Source organism: Diabrotica virgifera, chromosome 8 (genome assembly GCF_917563875.1).
Source record: "Diabrotica virgifera virgifera chromosome 8, PGI_DIABVI_V3a".
NCBI classification, from domain to species: Eukaryota; Metazoa; Arthropoda; class Insecta; order Coleoptera; family Chrysomelidae; genus Diabrotica; species Diabrotica virgifera.
In genome coordinates, this window is record NC_065450.1 from 66,396,043 (window position 1) to 66,420,153 (window position 24,111).

At 32.7% G+C, this 24,111-nt stretch overlaps 2 protein-coding genes across 2 annotated transcripts in view; one reads left to right on the forward strand and one right to left on the reverse strand.

The window, feature by feature from the left end:
- Positions 1-4,692, forward strand: part of LOC126890618 (protein KIAA0100) — a 219,107-nt gene extending 214,415 nt beyond the window's left edge. The window contains exon 34 of the mRNA XM_050659702.1: positions 4,392-4,692. Within this exon, the coding sequence (XP_050515659.1) occupies positions 4,392-4,442 (51 nt within the window). The 3' untranslated portion in view covers positions 4,443-4,692. The remainder of the gene's footprint in view (positions 1-4,391) is intronic.
- Positions 4,693-11,251: 6,559 nt separating this feature from the next.
- The window catches only part of LOC114344048 (HEAT repeat-containing protein 6), a 52,292-nt gene continuing 39,432 nt past the window's right edge, over positions 11,252-24,111 (reverse strand). The window contains exons 11-17 of the mRNA XM_050659706.1: positions 21,139-21,302; positions 20,930-21,052; positions 17,559-17,683; positions 16,429-16,663; positions 13,890-13,979; positions 12,253-12,468; positions 11,252-11,544 (exon numbers count right to left, since the gene is read on the reverse strand). Of these exons, the coding sequence (XP_050515663.1) occupies positions 11,287-11,544; positions 12,253-12,468; positions 13,890-13,979; positions 16,429-16,663; positions 17,559-17,683; positions 20,930-21,052; positions 21,139-21,302 (1,211 nt within the window). The 3' untranslated portion in view covers positions 11,252-11,286. The remainder of the gene's footprint in view (positions 11,545-12,252; positions 12,469-13,889; positions 13,980-16,428; positions 16,664-17,558; positions 17,684-20,929; positions 21,053-21,138; positions 21,303-24,111) is intronic.

Below are 24,111 nucleotides of genomic sequence, written 5' to 3' on the forward strand. Positions count from 1 at the left end.
ATAACCTATAAAAACAAAATTGATTTGATATATTATGAAGTCTATAAAATAGGGAAATCCCCCAAAACCCCCCAAAAAACAGTTTTTCGGATTTTTGAAGGTGGGAAAATGGGAGCCTTACGGAAAAATCTGAAAAAAATTAAAAATATAGTGTTTGATAAAACACACAAGACTAAGAAAAAATTAGACCTGCAGCTATTCCTCAAAAAAAGTTATACGCTTTGTTTAGGCATGTTTTATAAAAGCCTCAGCTATGCGTGTGAATTTTTTGAAATTTTAAAATTGATTGCATCCCACCAAAAAAAAAAACGAAAAATGAAGTTTTTTATGGTGGAGGCAGGGGGAAGGGGGTGGTGGGTTAAAATTACGCTGAATCCTTTGTGTTTATCACATAGAACTTAAAAAAATAAAAAAAATTAATTCTGTTAGTAAGGGAGAGTAACTTTTAATTTATTTATCCCGTCCATAAGTGGAAAGTTTGATGCGCCACTGTCGACGCATGTGCCACTGAAAAGTGACGGCACAGTGTTCAAACGTTTTCTTTTAGGTTCTACTATTTAAGTTATAGGGTCCCATCGTGCCTAAAATGATTAAGAAATTTCACCTATAGCGGCTCTTTAGTCTATTAGGCTATGTATTTCTTTTCAAAAAATGACATACTTGGCCTACATTTTATAGGCCACAGCAATGTGTGGTAGAAAAAATTATAAATAATTAATTAATAATAAAATAGGGATATAAAATTCTGACTGTTTTTGTGTATATTTTTGATTAAGTTTAATCAAAGGATATAGCCTAGGAGCACGGTCTCAGGACCTACTGCCAGAGACAAGGAGTGTCTCGACTGATATAAGAAGATAATGGTACTACATTCAAAAAGTTGCTTATATTTTCTGCAATAATTGTTATTTGCATATTTGGTTTTTAAACCCCTCTGTGGTTCAGTGGGAAGAGAATCTACATTTGGATTCAGGGGTCATGAGTTCGAATCTCAGGACCCCTGGAGAGAAGTTCTTCATTTATTAAAAAGTTCTATAGGAAGTTTTTCATTTATTAAAATCATTTTGTTGTAATGTTTTCTAGATTTCCCGGAATAAGAAGTACTAAGCTGTATACAGGGTGTTTCATTAACAATTGTCCCTATCGTAACTGGAAAAACTTAGCACAAATTACGAAGATTTAACCCAAAACTCTTGAATAAAATATTCTTCCTTACCGAGATACAGAGTGTTTTATTACAAATGTTCTAAAATGATTTTAGCCCATGGTTAAAGCACCTTTTAATATTTTTTGTTTAAACTTGACACACAGTTTACGCATGCTAGGGTACTTACACTAGTCTTAAAAGATAGTTTTCCGCTGTTATCAGAGGCGTGCCGTAAGGATATATACTTTCTTTTCTCCTCTTTTCCCCCTTACAATCTACGCCACTGTCGTAATAATCATTTCAGCATGTTTTTTGATTCTTCGTTACTTTTTACGTAAATATCATCCTTTTGTCTCAATGGGATAGAGTAAGTAGTTTTCAAGTTATTTGCGTTTTAATGTAATGGATTTAATAAGATTATGTATTTTAAACACATAATCTTATTGAATGTAGTTTAAAGTACATAGTCTTATGGAATCCATTATTTTAAACGCAAATAACTTGAGAACTACTTACTTTATCGCAATGAGACAAAAGGATGATATTTATGTAAAAAGTAACAAGGGATCAAAAAAATGCTGAAATGATTATTACGACAGTGGCGTAGATTGTGAGGGGGAAAAGGGGCGAAAATGAAGTATATATCCCTACAGCACGCCTCTGATAACAGCGGAAAACTATCTTTTAAGACTAGTTAAAGTACCCTAACATGTGTAAACTGTGGGTCAAGTTTGAACAAAAAATATTAAAAGGTGCTTTAAAAATGGGTTAAAATCATTTTAGAACATTTGTAATAAAACGCTGTATTTCGGTAAGGAAGAATATTTTATTTAAGTGTTTTGGGTTAAATCTTCGTACATATTTTGTGCTAAGGTTTCTCCAGTTACGATATGGACAATTGTTAATGAAAACCCTGTATCAGAAACAGTAAAGCTAAGGAAGAAGTTTGCCCGAACAGTGAACGGTTCTAGTTTAGCCTGTTTGTCAGAAATAGTACATTATTAGTTGGCAAAAATAATAGAGAAAATTGTTAAAGCAAGATTAATACAATTTTTAGAGGTTAACCAACTACCAAGTCCGAAACAGTTTGGTTTCCGTGGTAACACTGGCACGACCGACGCGATTTTCAGTTTTTTAGAGATAGCTTACAATAATATTAATTTAGGCGAGATGGTTGCGGCAGTGTTCTGTGATTTGACGAAGGCTTTTGACTGTGTCAATCATGGTTTGCTGCTGCAGAAGCTTAAACACTACGGAATTAAAGATAAGTCACTGAGTTGGATGGAGTCATATTTGTCGGGTAGGAGTCAGTTTGTTAGAACAGACTGTGACTCTGACTTGATGAATGTAACTTGGGGAGTGCCCCAAGGCACGGTATTGGGACCAGTTCTGTTTTTGGTATATATAAACGATTTAGCCTACCTTGATGTATCTGCTCATTTCACCCTTTATGCAGATGATACCACTCTTATATGGCATGCTAAAGATTTGAATGTCTTACGCCAATCTGTAGGTAGGGAACTCTTAATGATTGGAAATTGGTGCACGGCGAACTTTTTGACATTAAACACTTCTAAAACCAAGCTTCTGTGTTTTAAACATGTTATGCCTGAATTACATCTGGAACTTGAACCTCAGCTGTCCGTCAGGTTTCTTGGCCTGAATATTGATCCTGACCTTAAATTTAAATCGCATATCGAAGCCTTGAATTCAAAACTTGCATCTGGATGCTATGCAATACGGTCGACTAGAAGGGAGCTTGGTTTTGCCCAAGCAAGAACTGTGTACTTTGCACTAGTAGAGTCACATCTTAGATTCGCAATTCAGTTTTGGGGAGCGTGTAGTCAGGAGCTTTTCAGTAGTGTGTTTTTGCTTCAAAAAAAGGCAGTACGCCTGTTGTGCCAGGTAAATTCTAGAGAAACTTGTAAACCTTTATTTATTAAACACAGTATCCTTACACTTGTATCTCTTTTCATTTTGGAAACGGCAAGCATTATTTTTAAGAATAAACATCTATATGAAAATAATAATCGATCTGGACGATTTGCTAGCAATTTAGCTTTGATTACACCTAGAAGCACACTAGTCAAAGACTCATTTATTTTTAACGGCATCAAAATTTTTAATAAACTACCTAGTGAAATAAAAAATTTGGAAACTATTAGAAAGTTTAGAAATTCATTAGATAGACTGCTCGCTAAGAGGGCCTATTATGATCTGACAGAATTTTTTGAGGACCATTGGAGCTGATGTATTTGTGATCTTGTGTATATATTTTTTTTTTTTTTTGTCAATTTGTTTGTCATTATTGTTTGTGATTTAGTTTTACAGCTTGTAGTTTGTTTGTTTTTTATTTTTGACAATACTACATATTTTGTAGTTGTTATATAATGTAAATGTGTTATGTGTTATATTTTATATTTAGTCATATTTTAATTTAATTTATTTATTTAAAACTCTTAAACAGTGTTTGTCAACAAGATTTTTTCTTAGACAATAAACATATATTCTCTCTCTCTCTCTCATTATATAACGTTGGGGGGTAAGGTACGCTTCAATACAGAGGGTGTGCTCACTACGAAGACCAAAGGATGTTATCCTAGCCTAGAGCATAGTATTCTACTCTTCATATTCGTGAATTCTGGCATTCAAAATAATGCATTTATTTTAAATAGCGATCGATAATATAGTTTCGATCGCCAGGTAAAATAAATACATTATTTTAAATGCGAGAATTCACGAATATGAAGAGTAGGATACTATGCTCTAGGCTAGGATACCATCCTTTGGTCTCCGTAGTGAGCACACGCTTAGAAACAAATTATTATCTCCTAAAACATACAATGACCAAATATCTATCTCTTTTTCTTGTAGCAACAAAAGGCTACAGTGAGAATTATTTGATTAGCTGCCAAAATAACAGTGTCATCAGCGTATTTTATGTTATTTAGTCGTTCTTTATTTATAAGTATTCCCTCTTCTATCAGTCAGCGCTAGGCTCATAATGTGCTCTGAATATATATTGAATAGTAATGAGGACATTATAAATCCCTGTCGCACACCTCCCAAAGCTAATTGCTTATGTCTAATTGCAAATGGCTATATTTTATCTTAGAATATCTAATACTGTTACTTCTAATGCGTTTAGTTATTAGTACCTTTTTGGCTAGATAAAGTAGAGACACAATATTAACTTTGAATTAATTAATCTAAAATGTATTATATTATATTTTTACAATTTCAGGCACCTGAAAATAGAAGCATACGGAAAGGAGTGTTTAGATTCAATAAATGACGAATACCTAAAAAGCTTTAATATTATGAGTTTAGAAAAGTCTACGAAGAAAACTATTGTGATTGGAAAGGTGATATTTTTCCCGAGTAAAAAAGAAAGGTATTAATTATTACAAGTAATTTGTACCAGTATTTTTATTTATTTCTATTTGTCCTCTATTGCCGTCTGTATTTTCTACCTCTACCTGTGTAAAAACCCTATATACGTATAAGAAACAAAACTGTTATCAAAAATATATGCTTAGCAAATATATTTATTTATTTCTGAATAACTTACCGTTTTCGAATTAAGAGCGTAGGCGCAAAATTTCTGGCCAATGCTTTTTAAATGCATTATTTTTGTCGAATTCTGTAAAAACTAATAAATATTTTTGAAAAATTTAAACGCAGAATGAAAGATTACATTATTACCGAGGGCCGAAAGTCCCCTAGAATAAATAAAAAAGAATGTGTGTGTACTTTGTACGCACGTAAGAAGTTATTCTTCTATTATATAATTTTAACGAAGTAAATATACTTAACACTAGAATGTCTGGCTTAGCATACCTACCTAGAAAGCCGGAAGGGATCATTTTGGCCCCACGTTCTTTAATCAATTAAAACTCAGTTTAAAGAAATTAAATCAACTCTAGACGGTAGAATCTAATTTTATTTTTTACTTTTATTGTTTAACACATTCGCTGCCCATCAAAAACATTCGGAACACCATACAATTTGCAGTTTTTGATATTTGCCACACATTGCCTTGTTACAACCGTGGCAATGATTTGAAGTATGATTTCCTTTACAAAATATTTTCAATTGATATTTTTTTCGTTTTTGGATAGTAACAGTGATAGTTGTTGGTAGACCTGGTGTTGCTAGACGTAGTTCCAGATTTCGGGAGACAAGGTATGGGGACCATAATTCTTCACACAGCCGAAGAATAAACTTACGGAAACTGAGTCTACTTCCAGTTATTTCTTTATAAATAATCCATGCATTTATTGCTTCCAAGTCAAGAGTATGATAAAACACGTACATAGGCCATCGTCTTGATTTGGTCCTCTACACCAACAATTGCATCTTTGTGTTCACTTGTGGTCGCCAAAAATTGTATCTTTATTACGTAGATGATCAGTACCAGTATAAGGGTAACCATTTACAATAAACATACATGAATATAATTTTACCCATTCAACAGGAATTTGAAAGGATCGTCGAATTTACCAGAAAACGATAATAACTTACACGGGGCCAATTTGGCCCCTTTAGACTTCTATGGTAGATTTGTTAAAAAAACCATTAAATAAATTTAGTAAACAATATTTTTTTGTTTTGAATAAGGCTTTGTATCAAAATATTAAAAGTCATAAAATATGAAAATATTATTGCCTCAAATAAAAAAACTACAATAACTTTAAATCGCAACAGGGGCCAAATTGGCCCCTTCGGCTTTCTAGTGTTAACAGGTTATTTGTATTCTATTTAAATATTAAACTAACTTTCTTATCTACCACTTTCAAAAAATTTTTATTAAAACAACCAAAATAAAAAAAAAATGAATCGTCCAGGATTGGAACCCGGGACCTTTCGATCTCTGACCGAACGCTCAACAACTAGACCACCGAGTCTCCTTTAATTGACACGTAAGTTTCGGATATAATTACACAACACGGTGACAAATAGATTGAGGTGGTATCGTGATAAAAATGTTATACCTACACATTGTATTATCTTATTACAGAAGAAGAGAAATTAAAAGACACAAAAATTATAATAAATAATACATTTACTAAAAACACTAATATATTATTTTAATGACTTATTTGCGCTGATACAGATACTATCTTGAAAGATTAGAAACGAACTACATACTGTCTGTGTACGCATGCGCTCAGATTTATGAAAAATTTTACTGTCAATCGCGCCTAAAGAAGAATAACTTCAAAACGTTTATTTTGAACGAGATATTTGAAATTAAAAATCACACTGAATTTTCTCTTTATTTTCACCCCTGTAACTTATTAAAATAAACATTATATAAGTTTTCAGGGACTTTCGACCCTCGGTAATAATGTAATGTTTCATTCTGTGTTTAAATTTTTCAAAAATACTTATTAGTTTTCTCAGGATTCGAAAAAAAAATGAATTGGCCCACAATTTTGCGCCTACGCTCTTAATTTGATTTTTCCTTTACTTGACTTCAATTCCTTTTTTGTTCCGAAAAGAGGAAGTGATCCAGAGGACGAGGAATGTAGCAGAATTAAAAAAATTGCATAGATCACCCAGGAATGATAAGAAACTGGAAAAATATTGGAGTGTTTAAATATGCTAACAATAAGAGAACTACGAAAATAGCAAAGAGAATATAGCGCTGAAATTAAGGAACTGACAAGAAAATGAAAAGCTAAAACAGGAAAACAAAGAAACCAAACAGTGGAGAAATTTGAAAGGAAAATAGAATGGAAAAGGACAAAAGACGAGATAATATAACTACAGTGAGTAAAAATAAAAACAGAAGACCAAAATGTAATCAAAGAAAATGTCCAAGATTTCTTAACCAAAGCCATAAAAATTAATACAACGATAAATAATTGGAAATAAAGTCTGCTTAATTGAGCTCTAAACGCAACGAACAAAGAAACAATAATGAAAAAGAAAAGTAAACTGAGAGAAATTAGCGAAAAGAAATATATATTAATGATGACATGGACAAAATTGAACGTATAATACAGGAAAAAATCAGAATTAAGGTAAAAGAAGTTAAATCGGAAGGAAAAAATGTCAAAAATAAAAAAAATTAAAAAGGTAAAAGAAGAAGCTAGGATCTCAAAAATACAGACAGAAAACCAAAGCAGAAGAAATAAAAACTAGCAGAGGCGAATGAAACGAAATTAACACAGGCAATGGAAAAGGCGATTACTTGAATTAAAGACAAAAAGAAAATGAAAAATATCTTAGGTACATGGAAGGTAAGAGTACATATGAAATGGAAAAACTTAAATAATTAATTAGAGAAATAAAAAATGTGCAACAGACATAATAGCTTTAGAAGAAACAAAACAATTAGATGTAGAAATAGTGGAAATATACTATTTTTTAAAGTGGTAGGGAAACAGATTATAGGAACAGGTTTTATCATACAGAAAAGAAGGAAAACAGAGTGATGGACTTTAAGCCGATATCAGTTACAATGTGTACAATCAGGTTAAAAGGAGATCAACTAAACATAAACATGTTGAGTCCACGAGTCTTTACCCGTGAGTCATTACTACCTGGCTAGATAAAACACATATTTGATAACTCAAATTTTAACCCGTAATAAGAACAGTAGCTACTTACTGTCACTTGCTGTTGCGTTTAGTAAATTTCAATTTCCGACTTATCATCAACTTATTTCGTATGCTCTAAATCAGTGGTTCTCAACCTGGGGGGCGCGCCCCCCTGGGGGGGCGTGTGAGAATTTCAGGGGAGGCGTGAGGGTACAAAGGAAAAAAATAAAAATAAAAAAATACTATTTTGTTAAAAAACAAAATATTTTGTATTTCGTATTTTTATTTAGTTTAGAAATATTTCTTTATTTAAACGTGATTAAAATCGTTTTACTCAAACACACAACCTGAGTTAAACACGACAGTCTTGTGCATGGCAACATCGTAGGAGCGCCAATTATATTTACCAACACTGTATTGCAAGCACTTCTGGCTTCAGTTCAGTGACTCCGTCTCACGCGTCAGTCCCAGTCGACAGCGTCTGTGTGATGTTTGTAGCAATCAGTGTAATCGTTATTTAATAACAGAGTGATTGTGAATTATTTAATAGTGTTGTGTAACAGCTTTGAAAATGGCTAAGTCACTTCCAAAGAAAAGATTGTATTCAGACGATTATATCAACTATGGTTTTACCTTTATGGAGAAAAACGGCAGTCACTTACCTCAGTGTGTCAACTGCCATGCTGTTCTTAGTAATGATGCAATGCGCCCTTTGGACAAAGGACATTTGGAACGACATCTAATTACAAACCATTCTTCTGTGAAAGATAAAGGCCCAGAATTTTTTATTGCCAAAAAAGGCAGCCTAAAACGTATGAAACTTTACTCTACTGCAAATTTTCGTGTTGAAAATGAGAAAGCTGTGGAAGCATCATAGAAAATAGCACTTTTTGATAGTTAAAGACAAGAAACCACATACTATTGGTGAGTCACTAATTACACCTTGTTTACTTACAGCTTGTAGTACCGTACTTAGTGAAGACAGTTGTAAGAAAGTAGAAAAAATTTCTCTCTCAAACGACACAGTAAAACGTAGAATTGATGACATGGCTCTGGATTTGAAAAATCAACTATTTCAACCAGATATGTTAATTTTTGCAATAGTTACAACTTGCAATTTTACAACTAATATTTCAAAGCATGCACAGTTATTGGTTTACTGTCGATTTATTGATAGAAAACGGTTCCTGGAGGAAATATTGTTTTCAGCATCTCTTCAAACAACAACTAAAGCCATTGACATATTTTCGTCTCTTGAAGATTTTTTAGTAATCAATGAACTTGGCAAAAAAGAAGAACCCTAGGATAATTGGTTCTCACTGCATTATTCACAGACAAGCTTTAGCTAGTCAGACTTTACCTGAACCTCTCAACGTCACATTAAACTTAGCAATTAAAATAGTTAACCACGTCAAATCCAGAGTATTAAACACTAGGATCTTTCAGGCACTATGTCAAGAACTGAATAGTGATCAGGAAACCCTCCTGTTTCACACAGAAGTCCGGTGGTTATCCAAAGGAAATATGCTTGCAAGATTATTCAATTTAAAATCAGAAGTTGAAATTTTGTTAATGACTTCAAAACAAGAAGATCTTCACAGAAGATTTACAGATGATAAAAATATCTTTTACTTATTTCTCTGACTTTTTTGAGACACTTAATGTCCTAAATCTGAAGCTTCAAGGCCGTAAAAACCTCTTAACACTTATGATGCAATTAAAGGGTTTATAGAAAAAATATCCGTTTGGCAACGCCGCCTTCACAGTTCCAAGCCAAACTTTTCCTCTTCTCCTAAACTGAACGACCTCCTCGATGATATTCAAACCCTTCCACTACATCTAGTTTCGGATTTGAAAGACGTCATATCACGGCATTTGGAAGAACTGAAAAATCAAATTCGAAAGTACTTTCCAGATGTTAGCTCGGAAAATTGGGAATTTAAGTTGACAAGAGATCCTTTTCATATCGAAGTTGACATTCTTCCAGTTAACCTTCAAGAGCAGGCAATTGCCCTAAAATGTGATTCACAACCAAAGGAAGACTTTGCAAACATGGACTTGGAAGAATTTTGGTTAACCTACTTTCCTGTTTACCCAGAAGTGGCTTTAGTATCTGCGAAGTTATTAGTCCAGTTTTCATCCACATATCTTTGCGAATCTGCTTTTTCTGCATTGGCGTATATAAAATCAAAATACTGTTCAAGGCTGGACGTTGAAAGTGATTTAAGGTGTGCTTTGACAGCTTCAACCGAATATCGAAAAACTTGCCAAGAACAGACAATTATTCTTTTTCTCAAATAAATAAACAATGTTAAGTTTAATGAGACATCAAATTAATAAACTTTAGTATTTAAATATATCTGGATTTTTATTTTGCATCCCAGCTTTTGCTAACGTAGAGTGAGCATCGCCAGTTTCACAATTTCACTGTTCTAACTTGAACCAACCAATTATTGACTGGAGGGGAGGCGTGAGCTATCTTCAGTGTTCAAAGGGGGCGCCAGTGCTAAAAGGTTGAGAACCGCTGCTCTAAATGATGACGCACGGGTCAAGACTCGTGGACTCAACTGTAATAAATGTTCATGCATCAATAGAATATACCACAGAATAAGACGAAGATAAATTCTATGAACAACTTGAAAGGGAATATGAAAAACGATTAAGATTTGATTTCAAAATAGTAATAGAAGACTGCAATGCTAAAGTTGGAAAAGAGGGATATATGTGAAAATATAACAGGAAACTATTAACAATATTATATATCGAACGATAACGAGCAAGGATTATTCATTAGGAGAGGCAATGAAGCACATTGCCTACCAATTTTCCACAGCAAGATGAATCGGTATGCAACTTTCTGCATTCGATTTAGGAAAGTGTCAGTAAAGTTTGTGAACAAAATTTATGGTAACTGAAAATTGCAGTTTGTGCAGAAGGAAATGCATTACAGTGCATAAAAAAATTTGTAACTCTGAACATGTACCTACGGAGGACCTCGTCTCCTAGCGTTTCATGTTATTTTTATTCCAAACCAGTCGACAGTCATTACTCGGGGGGTTTCGAGGTCGCTGAACGATATGATAATGACGATAGTCCTCGAGCAACCTGGCGCTCAGGGTGGACCTCGACTCCCGGAGTTTTATGTTATTTTCATTCAAAATTAGTCGAAGATCATTCCTCGGGGGTTTTCAAGATCGTTGAACACAAATATGATAACTACAATGACGATAACTATGACGATATTAAGGGCCGGTTGTTCGAACGGTAATCAACAATGATCATTATCAAATATTTAATTACTGTCACCAACTGTCAATGTCAACTTTGATTGGGTTGCTGAAATCATAATTATTGATTACAATTATGAAATTACTTAATCAGTTATGTTAATTGATTAACTAATCTCATAATTATAATCAATTATGTTTTCAGCAACCCAATAAAAGTTGACATTGACAGTTGGTGACAGTAATTAAATATTTGATAGTGATCATTGTTGATTAGCGTTCGAACGACCGGCCCTATGACGATTAAAGTAGGTATCAAAATAAACATCAAATTTTGTTAAGTTTATTAAAAATAGGTAAAAAGTTAAATTATCGGTACAAATACGCTAGTCAGCTGTTCCAGTACTCGCCTTTCCTTGTTACTAAGGCCAGTATCCTTATTCAACGTATTTAATGTGATCGTCGCCGTTGTTAATGTCGTTGACTTTTCGGGTACCAGCCTCTCCAAAACCTTTTGAGTATGAGTGCGAAGTACTTCAAAATGTTGATCAAGTATGTCTTGTAAAATTCCCAAGTCACCTTTCTGGAGTAACGTTGTAAGGTGGCCAAGAGACAAACATACCTACAAATTAAATGTGTACTAAAATATTATTTTTTCAAAACAAATCAGGAAAAAAGAATACTTCCAGTGTATAACGTACTGATGCATAAGTTTTCTAAACATTACATTTTTTTAATCTCCGCCTGGGTGGATCGAGTAACTCGATATAAGTGTTGCCGATCTCAAGCCCGGATTAAGAAGGATGACTAAGTCTAAAGCTTTTAAGTTTTTTAAAACTATTCCCACTGACGTTCGCAAAATAATAATTAATATCGTGGGCGTCGATATCCGATGTTATCAGTCTAAATAAACTCAACACAACACAGTGGCGTGCGGGCCATATTGTCTGACGATGATGTAACATGCGTAGTTCCCGAAATACGCCTAGAGATCCAAAGAGGAATATATACATAAGAATACATTAGAAGAAAAATGTAACGTACAGTGTATATACGAATGGACACTAAATATAGAAAATAAGAATGAAATAATCAGATAGGCAGAATGGAGCAGACTTGTGTGGTCAAAATAGCAAGAGATAAATCACCAATCGATAGAATTATTGGCCGACCGCGCCAATAAAGGTGGAGTGGCAACCTTCCATACAGGTATCAATCCGCCAATGAACACGCGGAATTGATTATAAAGAGGAAGAAGACTTTTTTAAACTAATCAAAAACCACACACATCATCACACCTCTCACGCATTTAAAGTAAAATGAGTGTTACCTGTTCTACGAGATGATCCCTGTGTTTATATTCGCTAAAATCTTCCATATGCTGAGAGTTTTCCAAAGCCTCTAGTAATGCTGTCCAAATGGGTAAAAAATAGTTACCGTAATGTTCCCTGTGGGTTGGGCATGACAGAGAAAGGGCTGCATTAATTCTTACTTTAAAATTTTTAAAGCTTATTACAAGTTCGGTCAAAGCTTTAAAAATGGAATCCTGAAAATAATATACATAGGTATTTGTTAACATTGATTTTTCAAAAAAAAAAAAAAAAAATCAAAAAACTGCTAAAGTTTAGACAGGTTTTTTAAATCTCCTAGTGAATCTTTTAATATTTAAGTAGTAATAAACAGACAAATTCCAACAAAAGTTTGTTTATAAACAGGTTAGATTCAAGAATATATTTATAATGAAGTATAACATAGTAGAATGTTAAGTTACAAATTGAGTTATTTTTGGTTTGGCATAAAGTTGAATTTCACTTATTTACAAAAGGTAATATCAGGGTTAAACAGTATGAGCACAAGTAGTGGGGGTAAATACCACGAAAAGAGTCCACCACCATATTTGGCATTTATTAGATTTTAAGAAAATGCCGAAACAGGTCGATTTTTGATCTAAGGGGGACACATTTTTACGGTGCATACACCTGTCATTTGTCAACCCCCTCCCTTCCCCTTCCTCCACCCCTTATTTTTAAATAGGGAATAGGGGTCGTGTGCTAGCTCATTTGAAAGATTATTCAATTGTCTATTCAGTAATATAAACATTAACATAATTATTTATACAGGGTGTCCAAGAAAAATTATTTTGCATTAAAGTAATTGGCACAAATATAAAAATGTATGTAATTTATTCAACTCAAAATACATTGTACTGCCGACAGAAAACAGAAAAAAATGTTTATTTTATATTCAATATTCAACCTACCAAGAGACAGATGGGTGGCAGCTTGAACACTGAAATCAAGCGAAAAGCAATGTTTATTTATCAAAAAACATTTTTTTTCTGTTTTGTGACAGCAGTACAATGTATTTTGAATTAAATAAATTACATACATTCTTATTTTTGTGTAAATTAATTTAATTAAAAAATTTTATTCTTGGACACCCTGTATAAATAATTATGTTAATGTTTATATTACTGAATAGACAATTGAATAATCTTTCAAATGAGCTAGCACACGACCCCTATTCCCTATTTAAAAATAGGGGATGGGGGAAGTGTAAAGGAGGGGGTTAACAAATGACAGATGTATGTACCGTAAAAATGTGTCCCCCTTAGATCAAAAATCGACCTGTTTCGGCATTTCCTTAAAATGTAATAACTACTGACAAATATCAAGGTGGACTGTTTTCTTTGGCCCACACTGTATATTATCATTTGAAATCACGTGGAAATTGATGAAAAAAATTCAAGTATCGATGCCAAACGTAGAAATACGATTCATTAAATTAAATTCAAAGATTACCAATCAGCTAGGTAACTATATTAGGTAAAAAAATAACGAAATATTCACAAAAAAAAAACAATATCAGAGTATTTCCGTACTATCAAAATAAAAATTACAAATCTTAATTTGTTTAACATTAATAACATTAGGTACAAATACTACCAACTAATCGTTTTTACCTTACCTGCCAGTTTTTATTTAAACGTGTTGATTCTTGATACAGAGCTGAATTTTTTAGTGCATTTCCAATAGCGTAACATGCATTCCACCTAACCTACAAAATTATAGATTATTAACTATCTATTAGTGATTTTACCCGTCGCCATGCGACGGGGGTTACAATAAATTACCCTCTACAGCACTGCACTCATTTTTTTACTTCCTCCTATTTTATCGTGTCTCCCTCGAATTTTTTCTGACTCCCTCAATTTTTTACTGACTCCATTTAATTTATTTTCAATATACACATAAAATAAAGATTTCAAAAACGAAAGACAATAAATAACGGCACGTGGCACTTCTGACAGAAGTGACTACGTCTTATAAAGCGTTATATACTAGTGCAATTTTATGTCTGCTTATCACTAAAGTATCGTCGTGTTATCATGCTATATTCAACAAAATCAGCTTCGTACGACCTTTCATTAGATACCGCAAATCAGTTTGGCTGATTTTGTCTGCAGATATATGTTTGAGGAGACCCTTTTGTGGGACTGGATATAATATGACATTTCTCAAGCATTAAATCACAACCATGGTAAATCGTTGTAACAAACTAAGATAGGTACTTGTTCATGGCTTTTATGTCGTTTCAGTGGCCTAACCATTAAAACTGGCTGAGAAGCGCCATTTTGTAAGGTAATCGTAAGTAGAATCATATTAGACCAGGGCGCATCTGTAAAAATATTAGTACATTTGGATGTTGAGAGGTGACTCATATTTTTTTGGAGAAATTGCTTGAAAATAACTCATATAATAATATTTGAGTTATCCTCCTACTCAAAAAGGTCCGGAACAAATAATCAAAATGTCAAAAAATTAAGGAAAAATTCGATTTTTTTCTTCGTTTTTTGATTATAACTAAGTTTTCATTTCCGAGAAAAGTTGCACTGACATAAAAGTTGCGTAATTAAATTTTCTACAACATAAGATTGGTTAAAAGTTTTAAAAATTGTCACCATTGTTGAAAAATAGCAATAATTGCGAAAAAACCATAAAAAACAAGTATTCGTATTTTACGTTTTTCAACCATTTATGCTACACATAGAACCTTCATATTTTACACAGAAAAACTTTATAATACAGTAAAACAATACTGTAAATTTCATTAAGATCGGTTTAATAGATTTTGCAAAATAAATTTTGCAATCCAGCTTTCGCAAAAAAAATTCATTTTTTCAAAATGTTGCAGAACTGAAAATAAAGCAGGCAGCAAGTTGAATTTTTTTACATATACATAGAAGAATACTGTACCTTTCATTTGAAATTTGCAAAATTAAAATCGGTTTACTACCACGGCGTCAGGAATTTTTTTAAATAAACATTAATTTTTGGTGCTACGCGCAGGACAGCGGATACGTTTGCTCCGATTGGGCATTTCAATGACCTTTGATAATGACTGATAAATTTTAATTTTTAGTAAATTTCGATATAAGTAAATACATTTGTTTATTGCAAAATAAAAACGCATACTCTGTCCTTTGAAATAATTATGTAATACTTTTTTTTGCAAAAACTTTCTTTGTGCATATATTTTAACTTAGAGAATAAAAGTTTATTATTTTTAAACATATGCAATTGTTTAAACAATATTTCACAAACAATAATCAAATTAGTTTGATTTTTGTGGAATTAAAATATTAAAATACAACAAAATATAGAGTAAGAAAATAATGTATTAGACAAATATTGGAAGAAATTTTGGTGGCAATCAACTTGTGTGAATCGAACACCGCTGTCCAGCGCGTAGCACCAAAAATTATTGTTTATTTAAAAAAATTCCTGACGCCGTGATAATTAATCGATTTTAATTTTGCAAATTGCAAATGAAAGGTGCAGTATTTTCCTATATGTAAAAAAAATTTCAACTTGCTATCTGCTTTATTTTTAGTCCTGCAATATTTTAAAACTATGAATTTTTTTGCGAAAGCTGGATTGCAAAATTTATTTTGTAAAATCTGTTAAACCGATCTTAATGAAATTTACAGTATTGTTTTATTATATCATAAAGTTTTTCTGGGTAAAATGTGACGGTACTACGTGTAGCATGAATGGTTGAAAAACGGAAAATGCGAATACTTGTTTTTTTATGTTTTTTTCGCAATTATTGCTATTTTGCAACGAAGGGTTGCAATTTTTAAAAGTTTTAACCAATCTTATATTGTAGAAAATTTAATTACGCAACTTTTATGTCAGTGCAACTTTCCTCGGAAGTGAATACTTTTAAAGTTATAATCAAAAAACGAAGAAAAAAATCGAATTTTTCTTTCATTTTTTGACATTTTGATTATTTAAACAATGTTCCGAACCTTTTTGAGTGGGAGGATAACTCAAATATTATTATATTTATATGAGTTATTTTCAAGCAATTTCTGCAAAGAAATATGAGTCACCTCTCAACGTCCATCTCAAAACAGATGCGCCCTGGACTATATAGTAAGTAATAATTCATTTCAAATTATTCATACTATAAATTTAGATGTACTACTTGTAAACTTATATACCTTCATGTTTGAACCCGTGATGCAACTTTTGACCAGAGCATCGAAGGCTTCGTCTATTATTTGGCAACACTTAAGCTCGCTAAGGAAACCTTTATTGACTATTTGAATGAGATTTCCCAAAGCTCTGACTGCATTCATTTTAACCTTATCGTTGTCGGATGAGCTACTGACACCTATTTGTATTAATTTGATGATAAGATCTCGAGGTATTTCTTCTATGCCTTCGTCTGTTTTACTAAAAATATAAAAAAAAATTATAAGGTGATCGGCTAAACACTATGGGCCGGTATGTCCAACCGCGCTTAAGCTAAAGCTTACTGTAAGCCTGTGCGTTTAGATGCCTGTATTTCCACTTTAATTTGAGGCTTAAGCATAGACTTAATCCAGATAATTTTAAGCTCGCGCGGGAGTTGGTTTAAGCCTTTGCTTAAAATTTGTTTTCTGTTTTTTGAGGTTATTTCTATAGATTAATAATTCTAGAGTTATCTTGAAAACCAACTTTTACGTAATAACGTTATTATTGAATTATTAACGATTATTAAAATAAAATTCTTACTCCATTTGGAAGGTGTAGAAACATGAAAATTATTTATTTCTACAATGCTTGGTTATGCTCTATTTATTTTACAAAAGTAAACTTACATTCCAATTTGACATTTTCAGGAATATATCCAATAAACAAAATTACAAAGACGCATCTTCTATTGCTTATGCAAAATAACAATAAAACATATAACCAGAGAAAATATAGACAATGTGCTATATAACAACACATGTACCATGTACACAAAATTAAGTGAAGTAGAAATGAGAGAGATACAGATGACGAGATAAAATTAAATGTCAACAGTAGTGGTTTTTACCTCAGAACAGTTAGTTCTGGCATTTTGACGTATGCAGAGGTACCAAACCAATTAACTTAATTAACAGTTGAGGACCAGTTTAGTTAAGGAAATGATGAAAATACGGCACCCAGCTTAAGTTTCTCCTTAATTTTTGACACAGGCTTAGCTAAGCAAAAGCTTAAGTAACTGTTGAAATACCGGCCCTATGACTAATAAATGTAGAAAAATACTTATTATCAGCCCTTGACAATTTACAACTTAAAATCCAATGTATCATAAACTTACTTATTTAACATAAGTGCATCGCTCAAATTGCCCAAAGACCACGAAGCCTTAATCCTAACCATTAAATTTTGATCCTGTAAGGTCCGATAAATTGCTTCTGCAGTATCAACAACAAATCCGGGATCCTAAAAAATAGCTAGTTTATTAAAAACTATTATTATAATTTTAGCAAAGCTAACAAATTTTAGTTATTTAAAATTATCTGTCTATAACAAAGGTCACACATCATCTATATAATTGTAAAGTCTAAGAAATTGATTAAAAAATTAGGAAAGACTTCTAAATCGGCTTGAAGAGTTCAGGAGCCCTATTTAACGCTTGAATCCTGAGTTAAAGTTTTTCAAAAGATAACAATTTAGTTTCTTGTTAAGAATATATGCATCATTTATAAGCAAAAAACATCAACACGCCCTCAACCTGACGCAAAATTAACAAACAATCTATCGAAGTGAATACTTCCTATCGTTCGGTATGGAATTTTGACGGGACTAAAATCGTATTTGGCGTCATTCAAAAATGGTGACGCGAGTAACCTTGCGGTATATCGTCATATACATACCTACCTACCTATCTGTACACTCATTATTTATATTTTAAACAAATTATACCTATAGGTACGTTATATTAAAATAATGTTTTTAAAATTGAATAATATTATAACAAATTATGTCATTCAAATAATAATAAATTATAATGTTTTTATGTATCAATAAAGCATACGTTGTTTACGTTTGAGTTTGACAGATCCGTTACAACTAAACGTTAAAAAGGTTATGTTTACTACATTTTTGTGTAACGGACTCCCCTTTACCGGGAGTACCTATATAGTGAATGGACTCTTCCATCATCTATTTTACGTGTCACTTTCATAGACAATAGTTTTACCGAAGAATACACCATCCACCTTTACATTGAAGATTCAAATATCCTTTTACTCGAAATATTTACTATACTTCATTGGTAATTAAATTTTTCGCAAGATTGAAAAATATTGGTTGCTTTATTAATGCCTTGTTGCATCAACAGATCTTAAGCTTAAGACGTGGCTTAAGGTCAGCTTACGAAACATACGCGTTGCACCATTGAATCTTACATAAATTTTCAGATCAAGCTGAAAATTTGTTTAGTTTAACCATGGACGATGAGCTTAACGGTGTCTAGTCGGACAAACTTTGATCTACGGGAACACTGAAACAGGGAAAATTTTAATTCTGGAACAGGTTACAGGTTTCGAACGTCAGACTACGAAAACGTCCCATGTATTTTGTCGGACAGAACTTCCAATTGATTTGTTACCATTTCATTAAACTCTCATGCAAAAATCAAGACTGCTATTTACCACCAATATAATTCCTGTCATTTGACATGTTCTGCGTGTCGGACTTATTAAAATGCCCACCATATTTGTTATATTAAATTCTACATATAGCCCAGTAAATGAACGGGAAATTCGGCGATACCGTGTAATTTTCAGGGGCAACTCCGAATTGCATGAAAATTTGGATTTAGGTTCTACTTACCCTCCACTTCAAAGTTGAAATTGTGCCGTTGGTTGCTTTTACTTGGGGGGTGACAGCCACCCCTTCTCGGGGGTGAAAAAACATACGTTCAAGATAAGACCGTAAATGGATAAATTGACTGATTTTAAGCAACTTTTGTTCTATACAGTTTTTTACTTAAGTCAATACTTTTCGAGTTATTTGCCATTGAAAATGTTGATTTTTCGACAAAAAAACTACGTTTTCAGACGGTTTTTCTCAAATAACTCAAAAAGTAAATATTTTATCGAAAAAAATATCCTTAGCAAAAGTGTAGCTTATAAAAAACCCCAAAAAATAGTGTATCAGTAAAGTCTATCAATCAAATAAAAACAAAGGTGTAGCTCATGAAAAATACGTTCTTATTCGTCTAATTCCAAGTCGAATATTTCAAGGTGAAATCACCGAAAAATTAAGCACTTTTCGGTAAAAACCCATTTAAACTTTTTTAAAGTGTTTATAAAAAGCTTTGTTTTAATTTTTAAACAAAAGTTTTAGCATTAAAAATAAGCAAGTTACGCTCAAAATAAAGTTGGCCCTCTTTTTTTTTGTAAAACATCATGAAAATCTCGCCGTGTTTAGCTCCCCAAATGAAATTAATCGCTGCCGCTTTACAAACAATTTACTTACCTATCTATTTTTTATATGATCTGTCAGTCTTACTGGTTTAAAGTGTTTATTTTTGAAAGGGTTATAATTGAGAAAGCTTGAATGGGTCACTAATCACGAGCGTATGCAAATTTTGAACAGCCATATCTTAACCAATTTTTGTCTTCGGAGAAACAAAATAAACCTAGCATATTTATAATAGCAAAATCTACATTTTTTTACTCTTTAAAATTTTTCTTATCACTAATACTTTTTAAGTTATTTTGAAAAAATGAGATTTTTCAAAAAATTTTAGAAAATTTTATTTTACTACAAAACCAAATGTTTTCAAAAATAAGCCCTTCAAACCAATCAAACTTACAGATCATATAAACGATACACACACAGTTAAAATAAATGGTAAAGCCAAACGATTAATTTCATTTAGGGTGCTAAATAGAGGGAGCTTTTCACGATTTTTTTACCAAAAAAAGGGGCCAACTTTTTTTTTCAGTGTAACTCGTTTATTTTTGATGCTGTAAACTTTTGTAAAAAACAAATAATAAGCCTTTTTCGATACTTTAAAAATGTTAATAAGGTTTTCCCGAAAAACGCTTCTTTCTTCGGTGATTTCGCGTTGAATTATTCGATTTGGAATTAGACGAATAAGAATGTATTTTTCATGAGCTACAACTTTGCTTCTACTCAATTTGTAGACTTTACTGGTACACCATTTTTTTCGTTTTTTTGTAGGCTACACTTTTGCTAAAAATATTTTTTTTGATAAAATATTTACTTTTTGAGTTATTTGGGAAAAACGGTCTGAAAACGTAGTTTTTTTTTTCGAAAAATCAACATTTTAAATCGCGAATAACTCGAAAAGTATTGACTTACGTAAAAAACTTTATAGAACAAAAGGTGCTTAAAATAAGTCAGTTTATCCATTTCCGACCTTATTTTAAACACGCGTGTTTCACCCCCCGAGAAGGGGTAAATGTCACCCCCCAAGTAAAAGCAACCAACGGCACAAATTCAACTTTGAAGTGGAGGGTAAGTAGAACCTAAATCCAAATTTTCATGCAATTCGGAGTTGCCCCTGGAAATTACACTCCAAAACGGTCATTTATTGGACTAATAAAGAATTGAACATTTTTTATCAAGTTTCCCGTTTTCATGAGGTTTACACTTATTAATAAATAATGCTGTTTTTTTTTTGTTTCATTTTTACTGGATTATTATACTTACTTCTCTCAACGATGAATACATCACGCAAATAGCCAGTGCTCTCACTGCAGCAGCTTTCACGTTTTTTTCGTCATCTCTCGTACAGGAAAACAAAAGAGTGACACACACAATCTGTTTATCCCTCTAAAATAGATACAACATAATCCTTAACAATCCATTTTATATAATCCAAAAATAATAAGGTTTGTATTATAAATGAAAATACTTACCGGTAACTTTTCAAAAATATCAGATCCTATACTTCCTAAACAATCACAACCAACTGCTTTTAAAACTGCTTGATCTTCACACTGCAATAAATCTATCAATGGCCCACTCAACAAATTCTGCCAAAACGTCAAAAAACTTTCGAAGGGAACGGTATCCTTTATTTCTGAAAAAATAAAACAATCAGCTAAGATATTGAATACTTACGCATATATTATTGTAATTACACACAATATAAGTGCAGTACTTTCAGCATGTCACATGCCATCGTCAGAGCTTCGTCTTGAAGAAGGTTACAAATACCTCATGGAAGAGTTATTGCCAACACAAAACACATTAAAAAAATTAAAAGGCCAACGCCTCTGCTAAAGGGGGTGAAACCCCTTTTAAAACCACATTTAAAAAGTGCTTGGTATGTCAATGGCTAACAATATCATAGTACATACCATATTAAGATACTGCTAAGTATTGATTTATAACATTAGATGTCAATGTTGTCCTGAAGCTATTTATTTGTGGCATTTTTGTAATTAACTATTCTAAATGGGAAATAAGCCACAATTTAACTAAGAAAATGGCTTTATTAACGTTTCGATGTCCAGATAGGACGTCGTTGTCAAAATACAAAATATTAATAAATTAAACAAAAATGTTGTTGCTTAGTAAAAAATTCCTCTAATAAAAATTGAAACGTTAATAAAATCATTTTTTTTAGTTAAATTGTGGCTTAGTTCCCATTTAGAATAGTTAATTAGATATCAAACTACGCTGAAAGGCTCACGCCAAGAAAAAAGGGAAGAATTAAATATAAAGTATAAAAAATGTATTGAGACCTGTATGGATCTAGCATATATTGATACCTATATGGATGCCCACTATGAGGTTTGGTAGACCTAGCAATATAACAATAATACAAAGATTCCAGAACAAAATACTGAGAAACATTGTACATGCTCCTTGATACGTGGCAAACAATGGCCTCCATAAAGACTTAGGAATGGAAATTGTGGATATAATCATCAAGAAGATGTTAGGAAGTCACGAGCAACGACTTAATGGGCACGAATATTGAGGCAATCCAGCTCCTCGATACTACTGGGCAACCTAGAAGATTGAAGAGGACAAAGCCTTTTGAACTAGTTATTTTAATTTAAATGTGAATATGGCTCTCGGAAATATTGAGACCTGTATGGACTCATAAATGTCCACTATGGAGTTTGGTAAACCTAGCAATATAACAATAATACAACGGTTCCAGAACAAAATACTGAAAAACATTGTAGATGTTCCTTGATACGTGGCAAACAGTTACATCCATAAAAACCTAGGAATGGAAACTGTGGATATAATCATCAAGAAGATGGCAGGAAGTCACGAACAAAGACTTCATAGGCAAGAATATTGAGGCAATCCAAAACCTCGATACTACTGGGCAACCTAGAAGATTGAAGAGGACACAGCCTTTTGAACTAGGAATGATAGTGAAAAGCAGAGCAGACCATAGTCCTTGTGCGCGTGTGCATGTTAGAATAGTGCACTTGTTGAATCTTGTTAGTTTAAATAAAAGAAGCTATAAGGTAATCTTTTAATGTTCAGGAACAGTAGTAGTTTAGGTTAAATTGAATTTGAAAGATATTCGTCGTGTGCAAGTACTTGACGGGGATACGAGAAACGATCGTGCGCAAGTCGCGGAGAAACCTTGCAACTTTCTAACATATTTCTTAAATATTTCATATTGTCAAATTGACGTACGTATATTTCTGTCATTGAAGAAAATGGGATTTCGCAAATGCTGTGTTATAAATTGTAAAAATTATGTATGTTGCTCGACAATATTGATGTGATAATATGCAATTATTAAAGCGAATTTAATTAATTGTATTTTGCTTGTAGTACTGCATTTTTATAATTAATTTTATTTACTACATACCTACAATGTTTACATTTTAATAACATAACCTGAATGCTCTTCCGAATTTGCACGGTCCCAATAGCCAGTAAACAAAGATTAATAAAGGATTTTAATTTTAATGTAAATGTGAATGCATCTACTAATTTCGTATAGAAACTGCAATAGGAGCATTTATGAAAATTGGGATCTATTCTGAGCAATTCTCAGCTGAACTTACAACTAAAATGTTATGTGTATCCTGAATTACTATATGGATGTGAAACCTGGATCATGAAGGTTAATATGATAAATAAATTAGAAGCCTTCGAGATGTGGTCGTACTGTAGAATGCTCAAAATATCATGGGTTCAACGCATTTCAGAGAAGTCTTAAATAGAGCAGGTCAAGGCGAAGTTGACTTGATGAAGATGATAAAAAAGAGAAAACTTGAATACCTGGGGCATATAATGAAAGGGAGCAGATACTGGATATTGCATTTAATACTCAACGGAAAGATCGACGGAAAAAGGGGAATTGGTAGGCAGATATATCCATGGCTCCGTAACCTTCGTCAATGGACTGGCTTATCAGTAGATGAATTGTTACATGCCGCGGAAGATCGAGAACGATATCGGCAAATTGTCATGGAAGCTTCTTCTTCTTTGAGTGCCTCTCCTATCGGAGATTGGATATCATTAGTGCGATTCTAATTTTATTTACTGCTGTTTTGAACAATTCGTTAGTGGTACAGCCAAACCACTCTCTCAAATTTCTCATCCAGGACATTCTTCTACGGCCTGGATTTCTTCGTCCTTGGATTTTTCCTTGCATTATATTTTGTAGGAATGTGTACTTTTGTCCCCTCATCAGGTGGCCTAAGTATTCAAGTTTTCTCTTTTTTATATTCAGTAGAACTTCTGGCTCGTTATTTATTCTGCGTATTACTTCTTCATTTGTAATTTTATCCACCCAACTTATTCTTAGTATACGACGGTAGCACCACATCTCAAAGCTTTCAAGATTTTTAATATTCCTCTGTTTAAGAGTCCATGACTCAACACCGTAGAGCAAAGTACTGAATACA